Source organism: Aulonocara stuartgranti, assembly GCF_965226115.1.
Source record: "Aulonocara stuartgranti genome assembly, chromosome: 22".
Classification (NCBI taxonomy): Eukaryota; Metazoa; Chordata; class Actinopteri; order Cichliformes; family Cichlidae; genus Aulonocara; species Aulonocara stuartgranti.
In genome coordinates this window covers 8,748,108-8,773,623 of record NC_138957.1, presented here as the reverse complement: position 1 = coordinate 8,773,623, position 25,516 = coordinate 8,748,108, and the positions used below count along the sequence as shown (strand labels likewise).

The following is a 25,516-nucleotide window of genomic DNA, read 5'->3' as shown; positions in this document are numbered from 1 at the left end:
TGTGAGAATTAAATGCATCGTTAATAAGTATCTACTGAGTAATCAAAAATTATTGGTTCATGACTTCATCACGGATGAAGTCTTTTAACTTACATGCAGTACCATGATCAACTACAGACCGTATAAAAGCTTGTTGTGGCTACCCTAATGCTTCTCCCTTGTAAAAAAGGCAGCCACCTCTGTGACACAGAACTTTTTTTATGAATCTTGCTTCACAGTGAAACCTTTAATAGCCATGCTCTGCTTGCTTGTTTTGCTTTGAATAGGATTTGCACTGTTACTTTACTGTGGCAAGCATAAGCTTGTCTTTACTGGAACTGGTGCAGACTTGTGTAGAACTGGTTTGTATTTGCATGTGGTGTATTTTAGCAGTTTGTCAAGGCATTAATGTTTTATTTGCTTTTTTCTACAGCTGTTTATTTTGTCTTCATTTATTTTGTTTTACTTTAGTTTTATATTATTTCAAGTGGACCTTTTGCTATATTGGTCCACTTGATTGTCATAGTTTATTTGCTCTTTATAATTTATTTTTATTTGAAGTTATTACAATCAGAAAGGACAGAACTCGAGGACAGAAAAGAGAAACAATATGACTAAAGAGAAGTTGGGAAGAGAGTTAACAGAAGGAGAGGGAAAGAAAAATAGAGGAAAAGAGGGATAGAGAGAAAAGACACTGAAAATCTGCTTCTCTATTTGCTTTGCAAAACAGGAAAACAGCACAGAAGGGAAACTACAGCAACAACCAACATAAGCATAGGTAGCAGTAAATAATAAATATTGAATCTTATTGAGTGGCACACAAAGCCAACAACACATGAGATGCTTAAAGGCAGCAGCCAACCAAGATAGTGTGTGTCTGTGAGTACCTGTTTGTACACCTGTGTGTGTGTGAAGGAGCAGGTAGTCACATTTGACCATTGTGACTGTATTTATTCATAATGTCTATTCTGTGTTATTTTCATGAGATTCGTAAGCATGAGATTGTTGTTTTTCCACAGGAAAATGCAAAAAAGGATATTACGTGCTATTAAGGACATGACAAAGGAATCACACCGTATGGAACTTTTAGCCAAGCAAAATCCTTAAAAAAATCATTTTTCTTTCATGCATTTGGGTCAAGTTATAATTTCGTCACTGCCCGCCTCCAAACATCAAACCAATTTGACCCTAAACAAGAAAGGTGTTCCTGCTCGTCTCTAAGCTTTGCTCCACATCCACACATACAGGTAGAATACAGTAGGTAGAGTAGTTTTTGAGTGAAAAACTTTGCATGGTCACAAGAATTTTGAGGTTATCAAGATTTCTGTGGTGTTTCTGCACCACGTTGCATTTAAAAATTATTATTCCTAATCTTCCTCAGTTTGTAATGTGTCTAGTTCAATGCAGAGGGTTTCTTATAAGATTTTTTCCTTCCCACTGTTACCAAGTGCTTGCTCATATGAGGCTGTCTGAATCTGGAGGTTTTCTCTCCATTAATGTAGCATACCATCTTTGGTACCTTCTTAATAATATAGTATCATCTTGTACCATGAAAAATTAAAAAACAAACAAATCCTCCCCTCTGGTTTGTGTATAGAGGTTGAATGGCATTCTAAAACATTTCAAAAAGCATCAATTTTTATACAAGAGATGACTGGTATGAATGACTCCAATTAGAATTGGTAAAGGAGTAGATCACATCAGCTTCAGCACAGGTGAACTACTGCAAACAATAATAAAATAATAAATATAATTATAATAACAGTCATTCATCATTTTCAAAAATGAAACTGAATGAAACTCATTTTCCCATCTAGCATTAAATTATATATAATATTAAGAAATATAATAATAATAATGAATACAAATAAAATCATGTGATATTCTGCTTCTTCTTCTTCTCATTATTTATGGTACTACATTCATAAGCTCATATCAAAAATAATCTGACATGGATACATGGTTTCCTTCCATGTATGGTTTTCATGGGTTAAACAGATCATAAATAAACCCTCCCAGGTAATACTACACTGGCTGTTGCACAGTTAACAGACAGGTTTTTCCTCTTTTCTCAATTCTGAGAACAACCCAAACAATTCAGCTTTCCTAGAACCAAAAATAAACCCCACTATTTGAATAGTAGCTCACCAATTCAAATCTTTCACAGGCTCTCTGCCTGCTTTCTACCTCCTTTACTTTTGAAGGTAAGAGAAAATATAATTACATTTAACACTATTAATTACTCATGACAAGCTTTATAGAACCTCTTAAAAAAACTTATTCAGATGTTGTTAAATATATAAATTTAAAAAACATGTTAGCATTATAGTGTGACTGAATTGTGTCTTTCTGTTTGATTCTTTAGCAGGTTAATAGGATCATTTAGTTTTTAGGAGGTAGAGCAGGTCATCTGCTAAGTGGAATGTTGGTGGTTTGATAGATCAGAAGAGAACACTATAAGAACCAATCTAATTATCAAATATTTTCAAAGCTGTCATGGTCCTGGGTCGGTGACCCAGCGCCTTGAGTTTGTGATTATTATTTTCTAGTTATTCTGATTTGTATTGGTTGTTGGGGTTTGGGTGTCGTGTTTATTTTCCCTACCTGTGTCTCCCTCTGTGCTCTGTACGGGTCCCCGAGTTTTGTGTTGTAAAACAGTCTGGGTGTTTCCTGTTTTACTTTATAGGTCTGTCTCGTTATGCCCATTAGTTCCAGCTGTGTCCCCTCCTGTGTACCATTTCCCGATTACCTGGTGTGTGTATTTATAGTTGGTGTCTGACTGTGCTTCTCGTCGCGTCATCTGTGTTTCTCTGTGAACTTCCCGCGTAGTCTGCATTATTCCATGTTTCTTCGTGTCTCTCTGCTCCTCGCTTCATGTCCTCCATTTTGTATTAGTTTTCCCAGTTTAGGTTTATGTTCGGTTCTGCCCACACCTTGGTTTTGTGCACTGTAAATAAAACCCACTTGCACCTCCGCCATTGTCTGCTATTGGATCCTCCTTTCTCACCCTCCACACGACTGCCGCCCCAGCCGTGACAAAAGCGTCTTTCTATGTTATATTAAATAAACATTGTCCAAGATGTTTTCCTTTCTACTGGGTGTCATGTTATGCTATTTAAGTAGAAAGGCAATGTCTTTTAAATGAGTTAACACATATAAACCCCTCACATATAGCACTGATTATGCAATGCCGTCCCCAGATTATGTCACCAAGGTTGCTTTTGAAACGGTGGATAGTGTTTTGTTGTAGGCTTCTTTGTAACATTGTCTACATTCTTAGATTTACTCACCTGAATGTTTCTCCACTCACTAAATCCACAGATTGTTCTTCATTAAAGATGAATTACAGACAGAAAAAATCCGGGGTTCTTATTTCCCTACTCCTGTGCATCGCAGTGATTCCTATGTTTTTCAGTCCTTCATGGAATTTATCTGTTTACTCCTTTGGGCCCTGGAAGTCGAGCTTTTGTTCCTGTCTCAAATGTATAAGAGATGGTGATCCTTGGTTTAGGGAACAGATTGATGCATCTCCTGAACCCTTTTTGCCAAGAAAACACAGCATCTCAGAGAATGATTTCCTCTGGTGGAAGGTAAATTAAATGATCACTAAACAAAACAAATGTTGATTAACTTTGCATTTCATTATATTTTTCCAACTGTTGGAGCCACTGAAACATATACTTGGAACGTGTGAGATATCCATCTATATATATATATATATATATATATGTACATATATATATATATATATATGTATATATATATATATATATATATATATATATATATATATATTCAATGTTGACAAAAAAAGTGTAAAACTTGCTGGTTACCAGTTCCATTAACTTTATTAACTTTCCTCTCTTATGTCTGTCAGAAAATAAAGCAGGAAAAATACGACTTCGCTTTCTTCAATGCAACAGTAGACAAGGTGTTTGAGATGCTACCGATCATTTCAGAAGATGTAGAACCCAGGCCTGATCGCTGCAGGATTTGTGCTGTAGTGGGGAATTCTGGTAATTTGAATGGATCACGTTATGGACCTCTGATTGATTTGCATGATTTCGTAATAAGGTAAAATAGAATACAATCAAACATTCACTTTTACTTAGAGTTGACTATTATGTTGTTTAGGGGTGCAACGATACACAAAATTCACGGTTCGGTTCGATACTTTGGTGACACGGTTCGATATTTTTTCGATACAAAAAAATGTTCATGCTTTTTTAATTTGTCATTTATTAAAATTATAAATATATATTTTAACTCAAAAGTACAGTTTTTAAATTTAATGTTGCTGAAACAACAAAGTAATAAAAAAATAAATCTATCTGATCGAGAAATCACCCATCTTTGGAAAAGAGAGTTTATTACAGAGAAATGGCTCTTTCCAAAATAAAAGCTATACTATACGCTTCTTCTGGGGTATACTCTCAGCAGCATATTAAACATATCAGGTGCTCATAAGGAGAATCATGTGCTAACGGCTGTCTAAATGACTCGGGTAAAGTTTGTAGCATGCGTGCTTGTTGTTTTTGTCTGATTCCACTTGTCTTTGCACTAGGATGATGTTGGCGTAAATGTGCAGTCATATTCATTGTGTTCCCACTAGTGCTGTCAGCGTTAATCTGAAATCACGTTAACGCCACAACAAGGCAAATCTCCGTTAACGAGCTACCGCGGATCGCCCCGTGCGTGGGGCTGGACGGCGTCAACACGTTAACGAGCATGGTTCCCACCCATGTAATTGAGCATTGCGTGGCACATCCGACATACCGTTTTACTTTTGTCCATGACGCGCTTACCTTCAGGGTCATACTTCACATGAAGACCAAAATAGTTCCAAAGGCCAGATCTGAATGAGGGTGGGGGAGGTTTAATTTGCCATGTTGCAATGAGCTTAGCTTCTGTCTTGCTAGCTTGCGCTGCGCTAAGTGGATCTGCGCTCGACAGTGCAGCCTAGGCGGAGTAGTCAAACGCAGATCCACTTCTTTGGCTCTCGGAGGAGGCGGACGCACTTTTTCTCCTCTCCCCTATCTTCCCTGCTAGTTCTTATGTCCTTGTCTAGTCTCGTGTCTTTTTTGCATTACTTTCCCTGGAACACTCTCTCACAGTCTGTGTCTAAAACCTAAAAGATAAAGCTATTGACACCCTTTAACGAGAAGTCTGGGCTCGGGAGAACCTGAGTTCCCGGGAGGGACTTTCCCTGCCGGATACACGATGGACGGGTGGCAGAGGATTGTGTGCCTGGCGGGACTGTCGATCGAGGACGCTGAAGATATCTACCTGTTCGGAACCATGATAACAGGGTTCTTGCTGATCGGAGCTGGCTTGGCCCTGGCTTATCGGAGAATTAAGAGAGCGGAACCGGCTGTTCAAACCCCCACAAGGCTGCCCGCTGGGATTGGAACGACAGGTGCAACTTCTCAGAAAGGACTCACTGAAGGCAGCATGGTTAAGAGCTTGGAGGCGCTTACGACTGCAGTGAATGCTCAGAATAACACCTCTGAGCGTATGTATGTTGGATTACATCAGGAAAGAATCAACTCAGAACAACATCTCTGGGCGGAAGCTGGATTACATCTCGGATCAGTTGGCTGCGGTCGTGAGGTCTCAGAATCTGCTATGTGAGCAAAAGAGCGAACAGAATCGATGGCTAATAACATCATGGAGAAACTCGCAGCTATTAACTCATTCACTGCCATTGACGTCTATAGCCGTCAATTGCAGTGAATGAGTCAATGGGTTTAACTCATTCACTGCCAATGGCTGGCAGTGAATGAGTTAACGGGAGATTGAGAGACCAGTGTCGGAGTGTTAAAAACAGCTTGAAATTCTCATGAGTTGTTTGCAAAAGAAAAATCACCATCATAATGCGGCTACCCCTTCGGCGCCAGCTGTGGGCTCAAGGCTGGAGCTGAACAAAAACTCCCTGATAACGACTGTGTTGAGTCTTTTCCTTCCCATTCCCTACAAGGCCACCTGGGTTGGCTGGAAGACTGTTTACTTAGCCTGGCGGGGCGAAGGACACTGTCTCAGCTGAACTATGGACACACACACACATACATATACTGATACTGGTAAGCACTCACTGACGCATTACTCTCCCTATCCAACGCCACCTCCAACCCTTACCTCCCCCATGATGTGGACATCGGGTCAGCTGGAGGCGCAGTCGAAGATTGCAGCGGTCCCAGATCAGATGTACACACTGGAACACTTTACCATGTTGCTTGTCTGTGTTTATTGTGTTATGGTGTGTTGATACCTGTGCATTCCTGTATTATCCTTTTGTGTTACACATTTCGATGTTTTTTTCCTCGCTACCTGGCCTGACCTGTCTCCCCAATGTGATGTTTGTATTGTATGTACGGTCGGCAAGGTCTGTCATCTTGGTTGTAGGCAAAAGGCCTGCAACTGACAAATAAAGGCTATCTCATTTCATCTCATCCCCTGAGCTCTCAACACAGACTGCATCGTCAGAATAAAAGTTGATAAAATAAATTAAAAATTTTGTATTGTTCGATACATATGCGTACCAAACCGAAAGAACTGTATCGAACGGTTCAATATCGATACGAGTATCGTTGCACCCCTAATGTTGTTGTATTGACTCTATTCACAAAATATGATTTAACTGCATGATGTTAAATATGTATAATTTAGAATGAACTATGGGCCGACCAGAGGCTTTGAAGTGGATGTTGGTACCAAAACAACTCATCGTGTCATGTATCCAGAGACTGCTAGCTTATTGGACCACACCACTCACCTTGTGTTTTTTCCATTCAAGATGGAGGATTTTTTGTGGCTCCTTGAGAACGTTGGGTAGTTCAAACATTGCTGTTACCTTTTTATGTTTTTGTATTTAGAATATATATTTAGTACACTTGAATATTTAGGGTTGTGAAAAGCTTAACAAATTCATTATTGTGTGCATTTATCATTTCAATCGGAATCTAGCGTTAAATGATTCTAATCACATAATTGCTAATTAATTCCTTTTCTAGCATATATGCCATTAACGTAAAAGCATATTTCCAACAGAGAAAATGGTGATTTAAACAAACAGAGCCTAGCCAACAAGAATTTGGTGAGTACATTATTCTATATTTTAACAAAAATGACAAACTGTATATTCATATATCAAATATAATTTAGTTAAAAGATTATATTGTGCATTATTCGCAGAATAAATGACCATGTTTAATTACCAGGTGATGATCCTCAATCCGGCTTTCATGAAACACGTTCATCAAGTTTGGTTACTAAAGAAGGGTGCTTATCCATCTACTGGCTTCATGGCTTTGGCTTTGAGCTTGATGATTTGTGATGAGGTAGGATAATATTCCAAAAGTCAAAGAAATACCAGTGAAGCAATAAGGACTGCTGTGCAATAAGTACATATGCCATAACTGCCAACTATGCTAAAACCCCCCCCCAGAGAATTGTAATTTTATTTTTGTCCATTACATCTTTGATTGCATTATTTTGGATCTACACTAACAAAAAAGGCCATGTTGGATTTACTTAATTCAATAGTGGACATTGGTTGCACGCAATTGTTTTGCTTTCGCAGAAACTTAAACAACTGAGTTAAATCAACACAACTTTTTCATATTCAATAAACCTGTGCATTTTGTGTTCATAAAATGCGATTGAAACATGTTTAGATGAAGTAAGTTGAGTTCTTAGAATATTTGAATCCTTCACAATTTTGTCATTTTATTTCAACACTATTCAAAACCTTTTACCCCAATACAACGTGGTCACTTAAATACTACATGTTGTCTTCATATTACATAATGTCTAGAGTCTGGTTACCATAAAAAGTGAATGGCTCTACAACAACTACGATCCTCCTATCTTTATCCTGGTTGCAGGGGGGCTGGAAAATAACCCTGAAGTGATAGGTTACAAGACAGGGTACACCCTGGACTGCTCATCTGTCTATCACATAGAGACAAACAACCATTTGCATTTACATTCACGGGTAATTTAGAATCACCAATTAACCTAACTCTAATAACTGCATGACTTCTAGCTGTGGGAGGAAACCAGAATACCCAAAGAGAAACAACTGCAAACTAGCCAGATTGTGGATTTGAACCCAGGACCTTCTTACTGTGAAGCAACAGCACTAACTATCATGCCACCAATCCAGGAAATCTATGATTTCAAGCTTTGATGCAGAATTCTTTTGTTTTTGTCCTTGACAGGTTAAACCACTATAAATAGCAATAGCATGTACGGGATGTGTGCTATTGTTGTTTAATCAAAATTTACAAAGACCAAAGAGTAAGAATGATAATGTGCTGTTTACCTCTTTCTCCTGTTTGAAATTAAACAAAGTATACTGTGATGCTGACTTTCCCAACACATGTATAGTAAATCCTTATAGCAGTGGTTCCCAAAATTTTTTGCTAGGCCCCCCTTTGTTTTAGAAGATCATCACAGTGTTGCCAACTTAGTAGTGATGTGTCGGTGGCGAACGAAACGGCTCTTAGAGAATATTTGAAGTGAACGACACAAGCTGGCTCCTCATTGGGAGCCGTGGTTTTTTCTTTTCTTTCTCTCACCCTCTCTCGCACTTTTTTTCCGCTTCACTCCACACGCAAGCCTTGTGCTTTGCGCTGGGAAGAGGGGGGCGGTAGTTACACTCGCAGTAGCACAGGAACAGAGCGGGAGGGGGAGAGAGAAAGAGAGCCAGGGACAACAACGTCACATTAGAAAGGTATAGTGATTATCCACAACTATTTTCAGTTGTGGACGATAAAGGATTCAGAAAGTTTATTCATGTAGGTCCATATGACGGAGAATGTGCATTTTCTTTTTGTTTTCATATTTTTTCATATTTATATTTAATTGTGTTGTGGTTTTTTTCAGTGTTTTGTCTTGTTCCACTTTAAATTTGTTTAAAAGGAAAAGCTGAAAATTTAAATGGTTAAAAGTTGAAATGTAGTTTTTTTTGTATTATATGATTTATTTATTACATTTTATGTGGATTGAATAAATAAAAGTATATTTACGGTGGCTCGTAGAGACAAAGCACATACAAACTCCAAAATACGTACAAACTCCAAAACACATACAAACTCCAAAACACGTACAAAGCACAATAGAAGTGCTCCAGGATGCTAGGGGCAGTGTTGAGCTTTTGTTACCTAGTGGCAAGTCAGGAAGTACCAATGACTGGATTTGGTGTGTGGTAGTAACAGGTAAATGAACATTTTTTAAAATTATTTGAATATATATGAGTGCTTGTGTATAAATACACAAACAATACACATATGCTTTCAATTGTGTAATTTAAGTGATCTAGGTAGCTCTGTTTTGGAAGTTCAGTTAACGCTAGAAATGTGTTTTGGAGTTTGTACGTGTCTTGGAGTTTGTACGTGCTTTTTGGAGTTTGTACGTGTTTTGGAGTTTGTATGTGATTTGTCTCTAGGAGCCACCATATAAATTTATATACAAGCATATATAAATAAAACCACAGTTTTGTTTTTACATTAGTAATTCCTTTTGTGCATAATTTTATATTGCTGTTAATAATTAATTAAAGCAACAAAACAACCTGAAGATCCGGTTGCGAGCCGAAAGAGCCAGCTCTTTTTAGTGAGTCAAGCCGAAAGAGCCGGTTCTCTAAAAAGAGACGGAAATCCCATCACTACAACTTAGTGACTTGGTCGCTAAATTTAGCTACTTTTCAAATCCCCTTAGTGACTTTTTCCCCCTAAAAAAGCGACTAGCGACAAATCTGGCAACTTTTTCTGGTGTCACTGGAGTCTTGTGACGATGTCATTTAGCAACTTCTAGCGACTTTTAGGACAGCCAAAAGCGATTTTCCTTACTTGTTGGCAACACTGCAAATACACCCTCCAACCACACACACGCCCACTGCGGTTTATTCTACACCACACATTCCTATAAATACATTGTCTCTCTGTGCAAAATGCGGTTAAGGAGGATCTCGGCGCTTCCCCAGCTGAGCTAGTGTTTGGTCAGCCCCTCCGCATGCCTGGAGAATTCTTGCCTGAAAATCCTCCTCCCTGCTTCGATCCATCGGTGCTATCTCTCAACCCGCTTTTGTACTCGCTTCGGGTTCCTGGTCCGGTGCACCATTGCGTGCCTGACACTTTTGTTCCAAAGACTTTAGAGACTGCTAAGTTTGTTTTTGTCAGGCACGATGCCCACAGGACACCGCTGCGGCCGCTGTATGACGGCCCATTCAGGGTTATCGAACCGGGCCAGAAACATTTTGTTTTGGATTTTGGGGGTCGAAGGGAGACTGTGTGTGTTGACAGACTTAAACCTGCACATGTTCTTCCGGACAGTAATGTAGTGCCAGCCCAGGCCCCTCGCCGTGGCTGCCCTCCTTCGATGGGGTTGACAGACTCTGATTTTCCCCCCAGAACTACCCCCGAACCACCGGCGTTTGAGCCTCCTCCTGCCTTTCCTGCTCGCCTTCACCAGCCTCGTTCATGGGATGGACCTTCCTCTGCCTGTTCTCTCCCTCCCAGGTTCAGTCGTTCGGGTTTGCTTAGGCCCAGGGTCCTGGACTGAATAGAGACCTGACTGTGTGTTCAGGGCGGGGTATGTGTAGCGGACCACCAGGTGGCTCCACTCACACCCAAGTTGAAGGGAAGTGCTGAGGTGGAGATTTTGGCGCTTACTATATGTGAAGTTCTGAGAGTCAGTTAATAAAGTTGGAGTGAGACACTGAGACCTCCCCTGTTGTTATTACATACCTCCACAGCATTACCATTCAGTTTGAGGGTTACAACAGAAAATGTTATATTTATTATTCTCACGTGGTATCGGACGGGATTATTTTAACAAGCGAAGGACATTTTACCTGATTTTTTTTTTTATCCTCCTGTAACTTCACTGTATAAAAAGCTAAAACCTTCAAAGTTTCAGGAGTGGTTATGAGAAGTCTTTGTGAACTAAAAATCAAGAATGTGGCTCAGATTGGTGAGGTGTGGGTAGGGGGTTATTGCCTTTGGAACGGGAGTCGCTAGTTTTATTCCCAGTAATGGTCCTGGCTAGACCCCACATGCTAAAAAAACAAAACAAAAACCAAGCTGTAAAATGGCGCAGCTACGTCTGCAGCTTGTCCGCACCTCGGACACAAACATTTCACTACATGTTGTACTCTGTACTCTGTATGTGACAAATAAAGGTTGTTGTTATTGGCATCCTGGTGTGCCAGAAGGCAGCCAATGATTCTTTTTTGACAGTGTTAATCACTCTGTGCAACCTTCCTGTTCTCAATTGTAGCCCTCAATGGAGAGCATGCTCTCCTACTGTTAGGCCTTCTTTACCAGGGTATTGGTGTATTGGGTCCAGGTGAGATCAGCAGAGATGTGGGTGCCCAGAAACCTGAGGTTGGGGACAGATTCCAGCCGTTCTGTGTTTTTAATCAGAGGGGTGAGGACCTCTCTGTGCCTTGTGAGTTCTTTTCCTTTAACCCTTTAAAACCCGTTGGAGTGGGCGCGCTCCATTTTGCATAACTATTTCTAAATCGCTGTAGAACTGGAACCACGTAAGCTAGCGCAATAACTTTTTTTGCATATGAAACCGGAGGAGTTGTACTTACATCTTATGCCATCAGCTTGCCCTAGGTCACGGTTTCCTTCCACATATAGCTTTGCAAAAATTGCATAAAAAGCATTTGCAGCAACAAAAACGTAATATTCCAGAAACACACTTTGCCGATCCGATTAGCTGTTCAAAACACTTCCTACGTTGGAATAGACCTCAGCGCGAACTATCGCAGGAAAAAGATTTTCAATTTTTTTGTAGTTTATTTCATTTTTTGGCAATTTATGTAGTTACTATGGACTTAATGCATACATATTATTAATATTTGGGCTATAACGGTTGTACTGATGTATAGGAACTTGAAATGGCACTACAGAATGTAAAACTATAAAGATAAGCTCTGGTGGACTTGGTTCTATGGTAGGTCTTAAAGGATTAAGGACGTTCATCTTCAGATGATTTGCTGAACACCAGTGGGACAAGTTCTCTATCTCCTCCCTGTATGCGGTCTCATCTCCAACACACATGAGCCCAACCAAAGTGGTGTCATCGGCATGCTTGATGATGACGTTGTTTGGATGGGTTGGTGTACAATCATAACTGTACAGCAGGGGCTGAAAATGCAGCCCTGGGGGGAATGGTCAAGTCGGACTGACTGAGGCTGGTTTGTGAGGATGTCAGACATTCTCACCACCAAACTGCAGGTGATCCAGTTTGTTGGTGAGATTCCAACTGAGCAAAAAGGTATTGAGCTCTGCGAGTCTGAGGCTGCCGTCGGGGGTTGGGGGCCTCTGTTCTTTGTAGTTAGTTCAGTTAGCTCTTGTGACAAAGCTGAAATTATATGACATATTGAAATTTAACTTTCATTATTTATTTCTTATGTATTTACTTTTTTTTTTGTCCAGGTCAGCGTCTTTGGGTTTGGAGCAGACAGCAATGGAAACTGGGGCCATTACTTTGAAAAAATCAAAGAGCAAAATTTTGGAACTGGATATCATCCAGGAACATATGAATATAATCTTATTCAGCAGCTACACAAAATACAGAAAATCACATTGTATAAAGGACATTAATTTTTTTCCTTTGTTTCCCCTTCCTCTTTTTTAAATCCAATGTTTACAGTACAGCTTAATTCATTGTTAACATAATTTATTTTGTGCTTCAGTGTTTTTATCTTTAGAGGAGTCATCAGATTTCTTTTTATAAAATTGATTCTCATGGTGTGTTTTTATATATTCAAAGACAAGGTCTTCAGGTTTACTAGTGCTTCTAAATCATAGATGTTAATGTGAGTGTGAAAAGTTGTCTGTCCTAAGACTAGGGTGTACCTTCTTCCAGTGACAGTGGAAATAGCATTGAGCTTCCTCTCCTCTACACCCAACTACATAAGAGCTGAAGACGATGGATAGATGGATAAGTGTTTCTTTTGAGTAGGCATCAAGATTATGATAGTTAGCTAAAAGTAAACTGAAAACTACTAGTTGTAATAAGAAAATATTCTTAAATTCTCTATTGCCCTTCCACACTTTTTAAGCAGCCTAGTGTTGATCCACTAATTATTCTTTAAATCAGACTTAATCCGCTTTTAATTACAAAGAATGTATTTCATTTTTGCACATACAAACTGTGTGGTAATCATTATTAGGATGTTGAAAAGGTGGTGCAGAAAGCTGGTCAGAAGAAAAAAACAAAAATAAACAGCTGATGATGGACAGATGCAACAATATCGATTGTTACTACCTTGTGCAATAAAGAGTATGTAAGTTGTATCACAAGACACAATAAGACAGCTGATTATTTTGTTTCACTAACTCTTCCCGGAAATACATTTTGTATAGGGTATAGGAGCTGTGGCTGTTTGTCTGTGCCCACCTTTAAATTTTAAATACATATAGACATTGAGGGTTCTTGGGAGGGGCTATGCTGACACCGGCTGTTGTCTGGGAGTTGGTCGTTGGCACCCACTGCTCTGCTGTTTTCGTTCTGCATCAGTGATATACTGGCTGCCTTTGTTTGTGATTGCCAGATGCAGTGGCTGCATTTTTAGGGAAATTGTTGTGTATAACTTTATTGTTTACAAAATTTGTGCATAGGTTTTTATTTCTTTATATTTGCATTTCAAGTTGTGAAAATAATTCAGTAACCATGTCTGTGGTTTTTACATAAAAATATATCACTTTTTCCCTATTCGGTTTTTAGGTTTTTTGAGTGATTTCAGATCAGTTGTATTAATACAGTAGTCAGTGAAAAAATAACTGTAAATCGACATATGTGAGACTGTATTCTGAAAATAAGAATACCAAACAAGACAAGACAAAAAACATTTCTAAACGTGAAATATCAAGGTAAAATCAAAAATAGTCAAGAATGATATTACATAATTAGTATCACATACAGTGTTCCCTCATTCATTGTGGGAGTTATGTTCTAAAAATTGATCTACGTCCCTACCCCCTACGGTCATGAGCTGTGGGTAGTGATCAAAAGAAAAAGATTGCGCATACAAGCGAAATGGGCTGCCTTCGAAGGGTGGCTGGCCTCTCCCTAAGAGATGGGGTGAGAAGTTTAGCCATCTGGGAAGGGCTCAGAGAAGCGCTGCTGCTCCTCCACATCGTAAGGAGCCAGTTGAGGTGGTTCGGGCATTAATCTGGGAATGCCTTGGTGTTCCCCCGGACAAGACCCCGGATAAGCAGAAAAAGATGGATAGATGGACATCTGCAATACTGGCCCTGTATTTTCTTGGTATTGGATCGACACCAAAATTTGTAGTGTAGCACAGCACTACTATGAATGAGGGAAAGTGTGAATGTTGAATGTTTTTGATGAAATGTCCAGGCAAGCATATACATATTAAATGACACGATATATGTGTTCTAATAGCTAACTGATAACTTCAGGTTTTTTATTTCTATATGACAATTCTTCATAATTAAACAATAAGAACAAGTAGTCTGATGTCCTCTAATCATTATGAAGATATAATTTGAAATACAATAACACATTAAGATTTTTTACAAAGTATCAGCACTGGATCAGTAAATCGGAAAGGAAATCAGTGGTATCGCACATCACTTCCACAAAGCTGCAGAAGAAACCTAGGCCTGAGAAGAAGCCTTATTTCAAATACAAAAGAGTGTGAAATTGTAGTTAGACTTGTATTTGTAAATGAACCTCATGATGTGTAGATTTCTTGATTTTATACATATTGGGCTACATACTTATTTATTATAATTATTATAAGGCTATATAGTACATAAAAATTCACGTTTTATGTTAGTGAAATGTTTAATTATCTGGGCTAAAGAAAATAAAGTTATAGACTATACTTATATGAAGCTTGTATACTTACTGCATTTGATGTATTTTAACCATATGTAATGCACATTACAGGATGTAACACCTGCTTATATGTAAAAAAAAAAAGGCTTTGATTTTGCCACCTCTTTTGATTTCCATGCCAAAATTTCTCTAGATCCGCACCTGATACGCATTTAATAACTTGTGATGTTGTAAACTGTTTAGTTGTGTTTGGAAGAAAAGCTAGTATATCACAGCTAACAGCTGGATTTTTCAGTTTGAGTGCAGCCATTGAACAGCAACTTACGAGACCAGAGTGAACGGGAGTGAACGTGAACAGTATAACCTTTGTTTCTTAACATAAAACTAATTGTTGCAGCTAGGGACAGCCCAAATTTTATCTCCTTAAATTGACTTTAGTTTTAGTTTTCTTTAGTTAACTAGCATAAATTAATGTACTATTACCCCCCTCCAACCACATGATGATGCCTTTCTGAGCTGACAGAATGTCACCTAAATATGTTTGTAAAACTTTGACTTTAAGCACTTATTTCTTAAATCCAGCTTCACAGACAGTGTTAAATCTATGTCAGTTTTTGAGAGCTGGGCTCAATGGTGTAATTTAGGCTCTAAATGTGTAGCATTTTATGTGCCCTTTAAATTTTTATTTTATGCTGTTTGTTATTAGCAGCCAATCATGAAACAGTATCATTTGTTCCAATTTCTTAAATTTTATTTCACAAAATGAATATTTCATAAAAATATTGTTTGAGATACATTATATAGTATTTTTGCACAAAAAAGTGATTCTTTATTTGTGAAAGTGGAACAATAAACAACTGTGTTACTGCTTCACCACTATTTAAGTTTGGACATGTTTCAATAATTCGATGCACCCGTTTCCCAGTTTCTTCGCAACATTTAAAGCAGTCGGGGGGGACTCAAGACTAAGTATTGTAGGTTATCAAGTTACCCTTAGCTTAGTGTTTGTGTTACAGGCCTTCAATGGGGTCTGTTTTTATACAGAAAAGTAGAGGCAGGAGACATGAGTAGCGTTTGGTCTGCAGGCTCTTCTTCGTCTTTTTATTAACAGAATTTCACACCATTCTTCTCCGTTCGTATAAACATTCCTCTTCTAGCAAAAAACATAACTTTGAATCTGGTTTACATGTTAAACCCATTTGATCACCTTGTTTTCCTCACAAGTATAAATCTACAATATAATTGTTGTATATCAGTGTCCTTATTTACAAAAAGTCTGTAACTAAATTCTACTGCTGTCCAGCATCAACAATATCTCTGTGCAGTAATCTCAACACTGCGATTAACCTGCTCATTATTACTGTTGTAAGTTCTTTATATCTTAACAGATTCAACACTATATTACATTTGTAAACAATAAACAAACATTCCACAATTGCCCAAAAAACAGTTACATCAGATTATATACATATAACAACATAAAGAATAAAAACTAGATTATGTTGAAACCACCTTTATCAGCTGTCAACATACCAGTAATGTCAGGATAGAAGAGGTGTATCTAGGAGCTACATTTGCCACAAAATAAAATGTGTAATAAGACCGGCTACCTCTTTAGACTACAAGTGGAATTGCGGCTTCCATCGCGAATGGCAGGAGAGTTCGGTTTCTTTCAATGAAAACAAACTTTCTCATGACATTTGTGGCCTTTAAACTAAGACAGAAAAAAGTTTCTTGCCTTGTGCATCACAGTTAGCCAACTCAAACTACTAACCTGTTCTTATACATAAAAGTAGAGACAGGAAACATGAGTTGTGTTTGGTCTGCAGGCTCTGCCTCATCTGAGGTACAGAGCTACTTCCTCCTTGTGGCGATGCCATCCAATTGCATCCTTATAACTTTAACTGAAAAGTGCAATACCACAACGCCTTTTACATCACTAAATATTTAAAACCAATTACAACTGTGACCATAGACTTGTAGGTGTCACACTTGCACATGCTTAGAGTGGCCAAGTGAGTGTTTTCTACACACAATGCTATACCATCTTCTGTCACCAGAGACCAATATTGAGTTAACACCCCTTAGCATGCCTAATCATAAACTGTTGGTTTTGGTGTATTGTAAGCACATGTTTATGTTTATAGGTTAGCAGGACTGTTTCGGAATGAACGGAATGTCATGCTGTCATCTTATCTTGTTTGCACATCATCATTGTACATGGGCTGACTGTTTTCCAAGCTGACTACCAAATTCACCAGATCTTAATTCCACTATCCACTGGTGGATTTGTATGTAAATAAGATTGTGAATAACCTTAAGTCTTCAGAGGACAGTTTAACTTTCTCTGTGTCTATTAAATATCTGTACCTAAAGTACTGATATATGCCAGGATACATTTTCTCTTCCCCCAATATTTTGATGGATTTGAACATTTACGTGTTATAAATTGCATACAAATTGTGACGGAGTTACATCGCCCTGGGCCCCAGACAGCTGACCTGGGTGCATACACACACACAACAACCATTAGATTCTACACTCGTCGCACTGGGTTAATGTGGCTGCGGCCAACATATTTTGCCACTTACCTTTAATAAAAAGCCGGTTGTGTAGACTCCCCGTGATCGTCAGTTACACGAGTAGTTGGGCAAGACGATGGTACGTCTGGGGGTCTGTTCTGGGGTTTAAATCGTGGGTTCGCGCACACTTGTAGAGTTACATGAACTGCATTATTTTTTGTTTGGGTTTTCTTTTATTATGAAATGCTGTAGGCTGCCTGAAAGTGGCTATAAATGTATTTGTGAATTATTGTAGAAATACAGCTGGAAATAAGCCGAGGAAAAAAGATTGTTTTGTGAAAGAAATGATGGAGGGATGACTGTTATGCCCAGTGGGAGGGGCAATGGGATATAAAGGCAGGCCACTAGGGCCTACCGAGGCAGTCCGTGAGATGTTACAGTGAGGTTAACATGTAAGCTGGCTCAGCCTCTTGCGTTCTGCACACAGATTTTTGTTTAGTGATGAATAAGTTAGTTGTTTATTTTCTTTGTAAATAATGCATCTGGGAGGCCAGCAGAATAAAGTATACACACTGAATGTTTCCTGACGATGCCTGCATTTTTTCAGGAGAAGTTTAGGAGAGGACCCCACGAAACAAATAATTACAACTTTTAATTTTAATAATAGGGTACGGTCACTTATTTAGAGTCCTCTTTATATTTATGAGACTTATGTTTCTGGAGTCACTGTTGACTGTCTACTAAACCGCTGAATCACTCACACACTGAAATATGCATATTGTACGCTTTAGTCAGTAGTTAATAGCTATTATTATGCAAGAAAAATAGTCTTAAACTGAAAAACTTTGTAACTAGCTGTTGGGTCTGCACCTCAGTAGGCCCTCTAGTTCAGACTTTATTCCCGTGAAGAAAGCAAGTGTTACGAAATCAGTTTCTATTTATTCCTCGGGCATCCAGAGACGGCACCAGACTCAGTAGTCATTTTAACAAAACCTTTATTCATCTTTATTCATCTTCATTTAAACATGCATCTTCTAGAAGGGGAGACAAGCAAGGCCGGTGTCCCTCTGCAAATCTTCCACTCCTTTGTTTGTTATAGTCAGCTTTATAGAAGCGACCCCATCATAAAACCCCCATGGTGTGCTGCAAACTCTGTGTTTGTGTGTGTATGCGCGAGAACGTGAGTGACTGTATGCGCGTACCTGTGTGTATGTGTGAGTGCACATGAGTGAGTGTGCATGTGGGTGTGTCGTAACAGTCAAAGCACTGTGTACAGTGGGGCAAAAAAGTATTTAGTCAGCCACCGATTGTGCAAGTTCCCCCACCTAAAATGATGACAGAGGTCAGTAATTTGCACCAGAGGTACATTTCAACTGTGAGAGACAGAATGTGAAAAAAAAATCCATGAATTCACATGGTAGGATTTGTAAAGAATTTATTCGTAAATTAGGGTGGAAAATAAGTATTTGGTCACCTCAAACAAGGAAAATCTCTGGCTCTCACAGACCTGTAATGTCTTCTGTAAGAAGCTTTTCTGTCCCCCACCCGTTACCTGTATGAATGGCACCTGTTTGAACCCATCATCTGTATAAAAGACACCTGTCCACAGCCTCAAACAGTCAGACTCCAAACTCCGCCATGGCCAAGACCAAAGAGCTTTCGAAGGACACCAGGAAAAGTATTGTAGACCTGCACCAGACTGGGAAGAGTGAATCTACAATAGGCAAGCAGCTTGGTGTGAAAAAATCAACTGTGGGAGCAATCATCAGAAAATGGAAGACATACAAGACCACTGATAATCTCCCTCGATCTGGGGCTCCACGCAAGATCTCATCCCGTGGGGTCAAAATGATCATGAGAACGGTGAGCAAAGATCCCAGAACCACACAGAGGGACCTGGTGAATGACCTGCAGAGAGCTGGGACCAAAGTAACAAAGGTCACCATCAGTAACACACTTCAACGGCAGGGAATCAAATCCCGCAGTGCCAGACGTGTTCCGCTGCTGAAGCCAGTGCATGTCCAGGCCCGTCTGAAGTTTGCCAGAGAGCACATGGATGATACAGCAGAGGATTGGGAGAATGTCATGTGGTCAGATGAAACCAAAGTAGAACTTTTTGGTATAAACTCAACTCGTCGTGTTTGGAGGAAGAAGAATACTGAGTTGCATCCCAAGAACACCATACCTACTGTGAAGCATGGGGGTGGAAACATCATGCTATGGGGCTGTTTTTCGGCCAAGGGGACAGGACGACTGATCCGTGTTAAGGACAGAATGAATGGGGCCATGTATCGTGAGATTTTGAGCCAAATCCTCCTTCCATCAGTGAGAACTTTGAAGATGAAACGAGGCTGGGTCTTCCGCCCGGGCAACAAAGGAGTGGCTCCGTAAGAAGCATTTGGAAGTCCTGGAGTGGCCTAGCCAGTCTCCAGACCTCAACCCCATAGAAAATCTGTGGCGGGAATTGAAAGTCCATGTTGCTCGGCGACAGCCCCAAAACATCACTGCTCTCGAGAAGATCTGCATGGAGGAATGGGCCAAAATACCAGCTACTGTGTGTGCAAACCTGGTAAAGACCTATAGTAAACGTTTGACCTCTGTTATTGCCAACAAAGGTTATGTTACAAAGTATTGAGTTGTATTTTTGTTATTGACCAAATACTTATTTTCCACCCTGATTTACGAATAAATTCTTTACAAATCCTACCATGTGGATTCATGGATTTTTTTTTTCACATTCTGTCTCTCACAGTTGAAGTGTACCTCTGGTGCAAATTACTGACCTCTGTCATCATTTTAGGTGAGGGAACTTGCACAATCGGTGGCTGACTAAATACTTTTTTGCCCCACTGTATGTGTCTCTGTGTATGTGACTTCCTGCCGGTCATAAAAGTAATCTCCTCACTCAGTCTACACCAAATCCTTTAGACAACATACAAAACACAGTTAACATATTACAGACACTGAGACCCCCACTCTGCATCCACTGGGCCACTGGCCTCTTGTTGTCTTACATTTACAGATAGGGTGGAGAGTCTCCTGCAAACCTACTTCTAAGTTTATAACAATTATGACCGTTTATTAGATTCAGGTTAAAGCATCAGCATCCACATCCCCCACTGTAGCTTCCTGTCTCCTTTTATGACAGGCAAACCCCCAGTGTCAATAAATTTCTTTCTCTCTACACAATTACACACACTCTCAAGCCTACAGCTAAGCCAAACCAAAACACACAGAAATCCTTCCCTATTCCTCTGATATACTGCTGGACCCTCTCATCTAAGCAAGTTTAGCACATTGTATTCTAATAATTGTTTTCTTGTACTCACACAAGACAGAACAGCGATCAGTTTTCACATGCTAGCATGGACCGCTCGACAGCATTTCTGCCCTCCATGCCAAACAAGTCCAAAGAACCAGCACCCCCTGCAGCCTTTTATTGTGTGACACGAAGTTTACACAAACACCCATTGTAAAACCCCCTGTGGTGTGTCAGGCACTTTATATGTGTGTGTATGTATGTGTGTGTGTGTGTATGTGAGTGAGTGAGTGTGTGTGGATGGGGGTGCATTTGTGTGACTTCCTGCTGATCACAAAGGGTCATTTCCCCTCACCCCTGCCTTTTTAACCGTCTCACCATACACATAAAGGCCAGGAAGTCACACTTCTTACATAGAATATGCCTGCAGTTACACTATAGCCCCCCTCACCATTCAACAAGCTAGGGAGGACAATAGAAACAAAAGAATGTCTCTGAGCATACAGTTTAAGGCAAGGCTTACAAATTTAAGTACAATAATGGCAACATTTAATAATTTCAACCTAACACTAGTATGAGTCATACTGGTCACAAGTGTTGGTCAAGTTACTTGAAAATCAGTAACTAATTACTGATTACTTCCCCAAAAAAGTAATCCCGTTACTTTACTGATTACTTATTTTCAAAAGTAATTAATTACTTAGTTACTTAGTTACTTTTTAAAAACACGATTTACAACCTGAAGAGGTGATAAAGTGATAGATCTTTCAGCCCAATTCTACTTTTTTTACATAATCCATCATACAAAATGTAATCAAATGGAAAAGTCTCTTTTCTAACTTGTTTTATTAGTTTTAATCTTTTAACTTTATGCATCTGGCAAAAAGTTAATTATATGCAACATTCTCTGACTTGAATAAGTTAGTTTAACATTTAAACCTATTTTCTGCACATTCCAGCACATAGAAAAAAAAAATTGTGTTTACACTCACTCTTTCAAATAGATGCAAGTAAAACACAGCAGAAAATAAATAAAGTCAAAGACTCAGCGGTCCTGTTGCTCTATTTTCACCTGTAAAGCAGGACTAGGGTAGGCGGAGGTTTACCCTGGTGCAGGTGTGCCACGGTCAGTTGAAGAATCCGCGAGTTTCTCTGTGAATTTCCCATTACGTCGTTGTGCACTCGGTGCTTGCTTGGAAGTTTAGGGGTTTTTTTCGCTGTAAAAAGAAGTTTTCTTCCCACGCACGATGGACGCTAATGTTTTTGTCACTTTTTATGGAATCAAACTCAAAGTAAGGTCAGTACTTCCACGCTTTCAACGCTGCACGCTCATACTCTCTCCCACAATTGATACGTGATCCATTGTTGATCTGCACACAGCTGTTGTCACTAACGGCGCACTCGCTTCCGTCACTGTCATGAGACATTCTCGCAAAAAATCACGGTTTTAGTAACGCAGTAACGCAGTGTTCCTACGGGAAAGTAACGGTAATCTAATTACCGTTTTTGCAATAGTAATCCCTTACTTTACTCGTTACTTGAAAAAGTAATCAGATTACAGTAATGCGTTACTGCCCATCTCTGCTGGTCACAAAATAAAGTACAAATCTAGAACTAATTTAACACATTATTACGAGTCCTTTCCTCTGTAGCTTTGACAGTTAATGCGTTGGCAACTTTAAAATGCATCCACACCTTCTCTGTCAATATTCCTTTCAACTAAGCTGATGCCTCAGCAGCTGGTGATTGCAAAAACATTGACTTATCTAAGTGATTTATATCTAAGTAACATAGTAGAAATAGCACAAATAATACCCCAAAATTCCTTGAAATGTAAAAATATGAATTTTACAAGAGAGAACTAACATGCCAATTAGGCCTATTCAAGAATCAACTTTCATTGCCATCATGGAAAGAGAACAGGCATCAGCTAACATATTATCAGCAAAGATCATAATGTGTGTTTTAATGCAAAAGTTTTACATAACACTTCTGTTTTGTAAATATTAAATAACTACTTCCCAATGTTTCATTCTCCATCCACCCGTCCATTTTCTTCCGCTTATCCGGAGCCGGGTCGCGGGGGCAGCAGCCCAAGCAGAGAAGCCCAGACCTCCCTCTCCCCAGACACCTCCTCCAGCTTATCCGGGGGAATACCATGGCATTCCCAGGGCAGCCAAGCGATATAATCCCTCCATTATGTCCTGCCCCGGGGGCCTCCTCCCGGTGGGACATGCCCGGAAAAACTTGCCTAGGAGGCATCCTTGTCAGATGCCCGAACCCCTCTTAACTGGCTCGTTTTGATGTGGAGGAGCAGCGGCTCTACTCTGAGCCCCTCCCAAATGGCCGAACTTCTCACCCTATCTCTAAGGGTGAGAAGTCCCCTATGAAGAGACCATCGAGGGAACAGTTCAGCCTGCCCGGGATAGGGTGCCCGAGGGCAAGCGTCTGGTGGCCGGGCGTTAGTCCATGGGGCCCGGCCAGGCACAGCCCGAAAAAGGGACATAGGCCCACCACCCACAGGAGGCACCAAAGGGGTCAGGTGCAATGTGAGTCGGGCGGCGGCCAGGAGCAATGGTCCTGGCGGACCGATTCCCAGCTATCAAGACTGTTTCATTCTATTTAGTAATTATAACAATGGTTCTTTCACTTGCAAAAAACAAATAAGAAAAATATAAAAAATATAATACTATTTTATTTTTGGGTCTTGTTCACAAGTGAAGGTAGATCGACCGACAAATTGGTGCTGCGGCTGCAGTGATGCAGACGCTGTACTGGTCCGTCATGGTAAAGAGAGAGCTGAGTGTAAAAGCAAAGCTTTGAATTTACCAGTTACCCTACCCTCAAGCTAGAGGAGATGGCCCAAATGTTTAAATAATAGATTCCATTAATAAAGCATGTAAGGGAAAAAAAATAACACAATGTCACAGACTCCAGGCACAGAGACATCCATAAAGACAAGTGATGAGGGATGAGGACTGCGGGATGAGAACAAAATAATAATAATAATAATAATAATAATGGATTTATATAGCGCTTTTCAAGGCACCCAAAGCGCTTTACAATTCCACTATTCATTCACTCTCACATTCATACACTCATTCACTCTCACATTCATACACTGGTGAAGGCAGCTACAGATGTAGCCACAGCTGCCCTGGGGCAGACTGACAGAAGCGAGGCTGCCATATCGCGCCATCGGCCCCTCTGGCCATCACCAGTAGGCGGTAGGGTAAAGTGTCTTGCCCAAGAACACAACGACCAGGACAGAGAGCCCGGGGATCAAACCGGCGACCTTCCGGTTACAGATACGCTTCCCAACCCCCTGAGCCACGGTCGCCCCAATAAAAAAAACACACAAGACACACAAGGTTAGAATAAATACCACAAGTTTCACTGAAGGCCTAATCACTGTGAGTTGAAAAAATAAAAGATCACAGTGACATCAGTGGCAGAGAAGTATTAATGAGGATATGCTATTGTAGTTCTTTTGGCAGGATCTGGTGGCTTTGTGGAGACAACTTACGCTGGTTTTAGTAACCTCATTGAATCATCAGCACTGTTTTTTGCAAATCAAACCCAGTTTGTGCTGCAAACTGGGTTTGATGAACATTATTAAGTGATAAGAACAAGTAATCTGATGTCCTGTAATCATTATGACGCTATAATTTGAGATACAATAAATAAAATACATTTTTGTATAAAGTATCGGTATCGGATCAGTATCGTCGATACCACCATGAATATTACTTGGTATTGGATCGGAAAGGAAATCAGTGGTATCGCACATCACTACTTTAGACCATGTTTATTCCAACTTGGCTGGAGCTTACAAAGAAACACCCCTCCCCCACATTGGACAATCATCTCTCCCTGTTCCTCACACCTCTGTATTCACCACTCATCCAACGTGTGAAACTTAGGACAATTAAAGTGTGGCCAGAGGGGACAGACGCAGTTCTCCAGAACAGATTTAAAAACACAGACTGGAATATGTTCACCCACACAGACCTGGACCAGTACGCCTCATCTGTACTGGATTACATTCTGTCATGGTCCCTGTGCCTCACCAGCTGATTCTGTATTAGGCAACATGTTCTCTCTCTCTCTCTCTCTCTCTCTCTCTCTCTCTCTCTCTCCTGCCGGGGCGATGCTCATTATGGGCTCCCGCCCCTGGCCCACGCACCTGCTGCCGATCGGGATAATCACAAGGCCGATTTAAGACAGCAGCACTGTGTCACTCGTCGCTGGATCGTTGAGTTATCAGCGTCAGTCGCTCAGTAGATTGTAAATAAGGATCTGTGAGTTCGTTCCGTCTGTTCGCCTCTAACTATAATCTCTGTGTACAGATCTATCCCGGACCTTTCCCTGCCTGCCTGTCATCCCGTGGACGAGTGAGTGGATGGTGTTTCCCCAGTGTGGGGAGTGAAGAGAGAGAGCCTTTGGAGGACGTCAGATTCCCGTCTTTTCCCTCACATACCCCGGAACCCTGGACCCCCCTCCCCTCCCTCCAGCACTTTGTAAATAGCATCACCTGGTGTCGTTGTGTAAATAAAATCTGTAAATCCTGTAAGGAGTCCCGGTCTGCGCCTGAGTCCGTTAACTGAAACCTGACACATTCACTCTGGTGGCTGTAGCTCAGGTGGCAGAGCAGGTCAGCCACTAATCAGAAGGTCGGTGGTTCGATCCCAGGCTGCATCCTGGCTGCATGCCAAATATCCTTGGGCAAGATACTAACCCCATGTTTGCCTACTGGTGGTGGTCAGAGGGCCCGGTGGCGCCTGTGTCTGGCAGCCTCGCCTCTGTCAGTGCGCCCCAGGGCAGCTGTGGCTACAATGTAGCTTGCCATCGCCAGTGTGTGAATGGGTGAATGACTGAATGTAGTGTAAAGCGCTTTGGGGTCCTATGGACTAGAAAAGGCCATTTACATCTC

The 25,516-nt window shown here is 40.4% G+C and overlaps 1 protein-coding gene and 1 long non-coding RNA gene across 4 annotated transcripts in view; both read left to right on the top strand.

The window, feature by feature from the left end:
• LOC309698366 overlaps window positions 1-25,516 on the top strand; it is a 310,269-nt gene that overhangs the window by 273,081 nt on the left and 11,672 nt on the right. The gene's annotated exons all lie outside the window — the stretch shown is intronic.
• LOC309698349 (CMP-N-acetylneuraminate-beta-galactosamide-alpha-2,3-sialyltransferase 1-like) lies at window positions 2,051-25,398 on the top strand. 3 transcript variants are annotated; one of them, XM_082520719.1, is made up of 7 exons: window positions 2,051-2,183; window positions 3,301-3,569; window positions 3,857-4,053; window positions 6,646-6,807; window positions 7,027-7,072; window positions 7,197-7,316; window positions 24,933-25,398. In XM_082520719.1, the coding sequence occupies exons 2-7, from the start codon at window positions 3,318-3,320 to the stop codon at window positions 25,188-25,190; spliced, it is 1,035 nt and encodes a 344-aa protein (XP_082376845.1). In that variant the 5' UTR covers window positions 2,051-2,183; window positions 3,301-3,317; the 3' UTR covers window positions 25,191-25,398. The 3 variants fall into 3 exon arrangements, with proteins under 3 accessions (XP_082376845.1, XP_082376846.1, XP_082376847.1); XM_082520720.1 differs by lacking the exon at window positions 24,933-25,398 and adding an exon at window positions 12,429-14,852; XM_082520721.1 differs by lacking the exon at window positions 24,933-25,398 and adding an exon at window positions 10,392-12,546.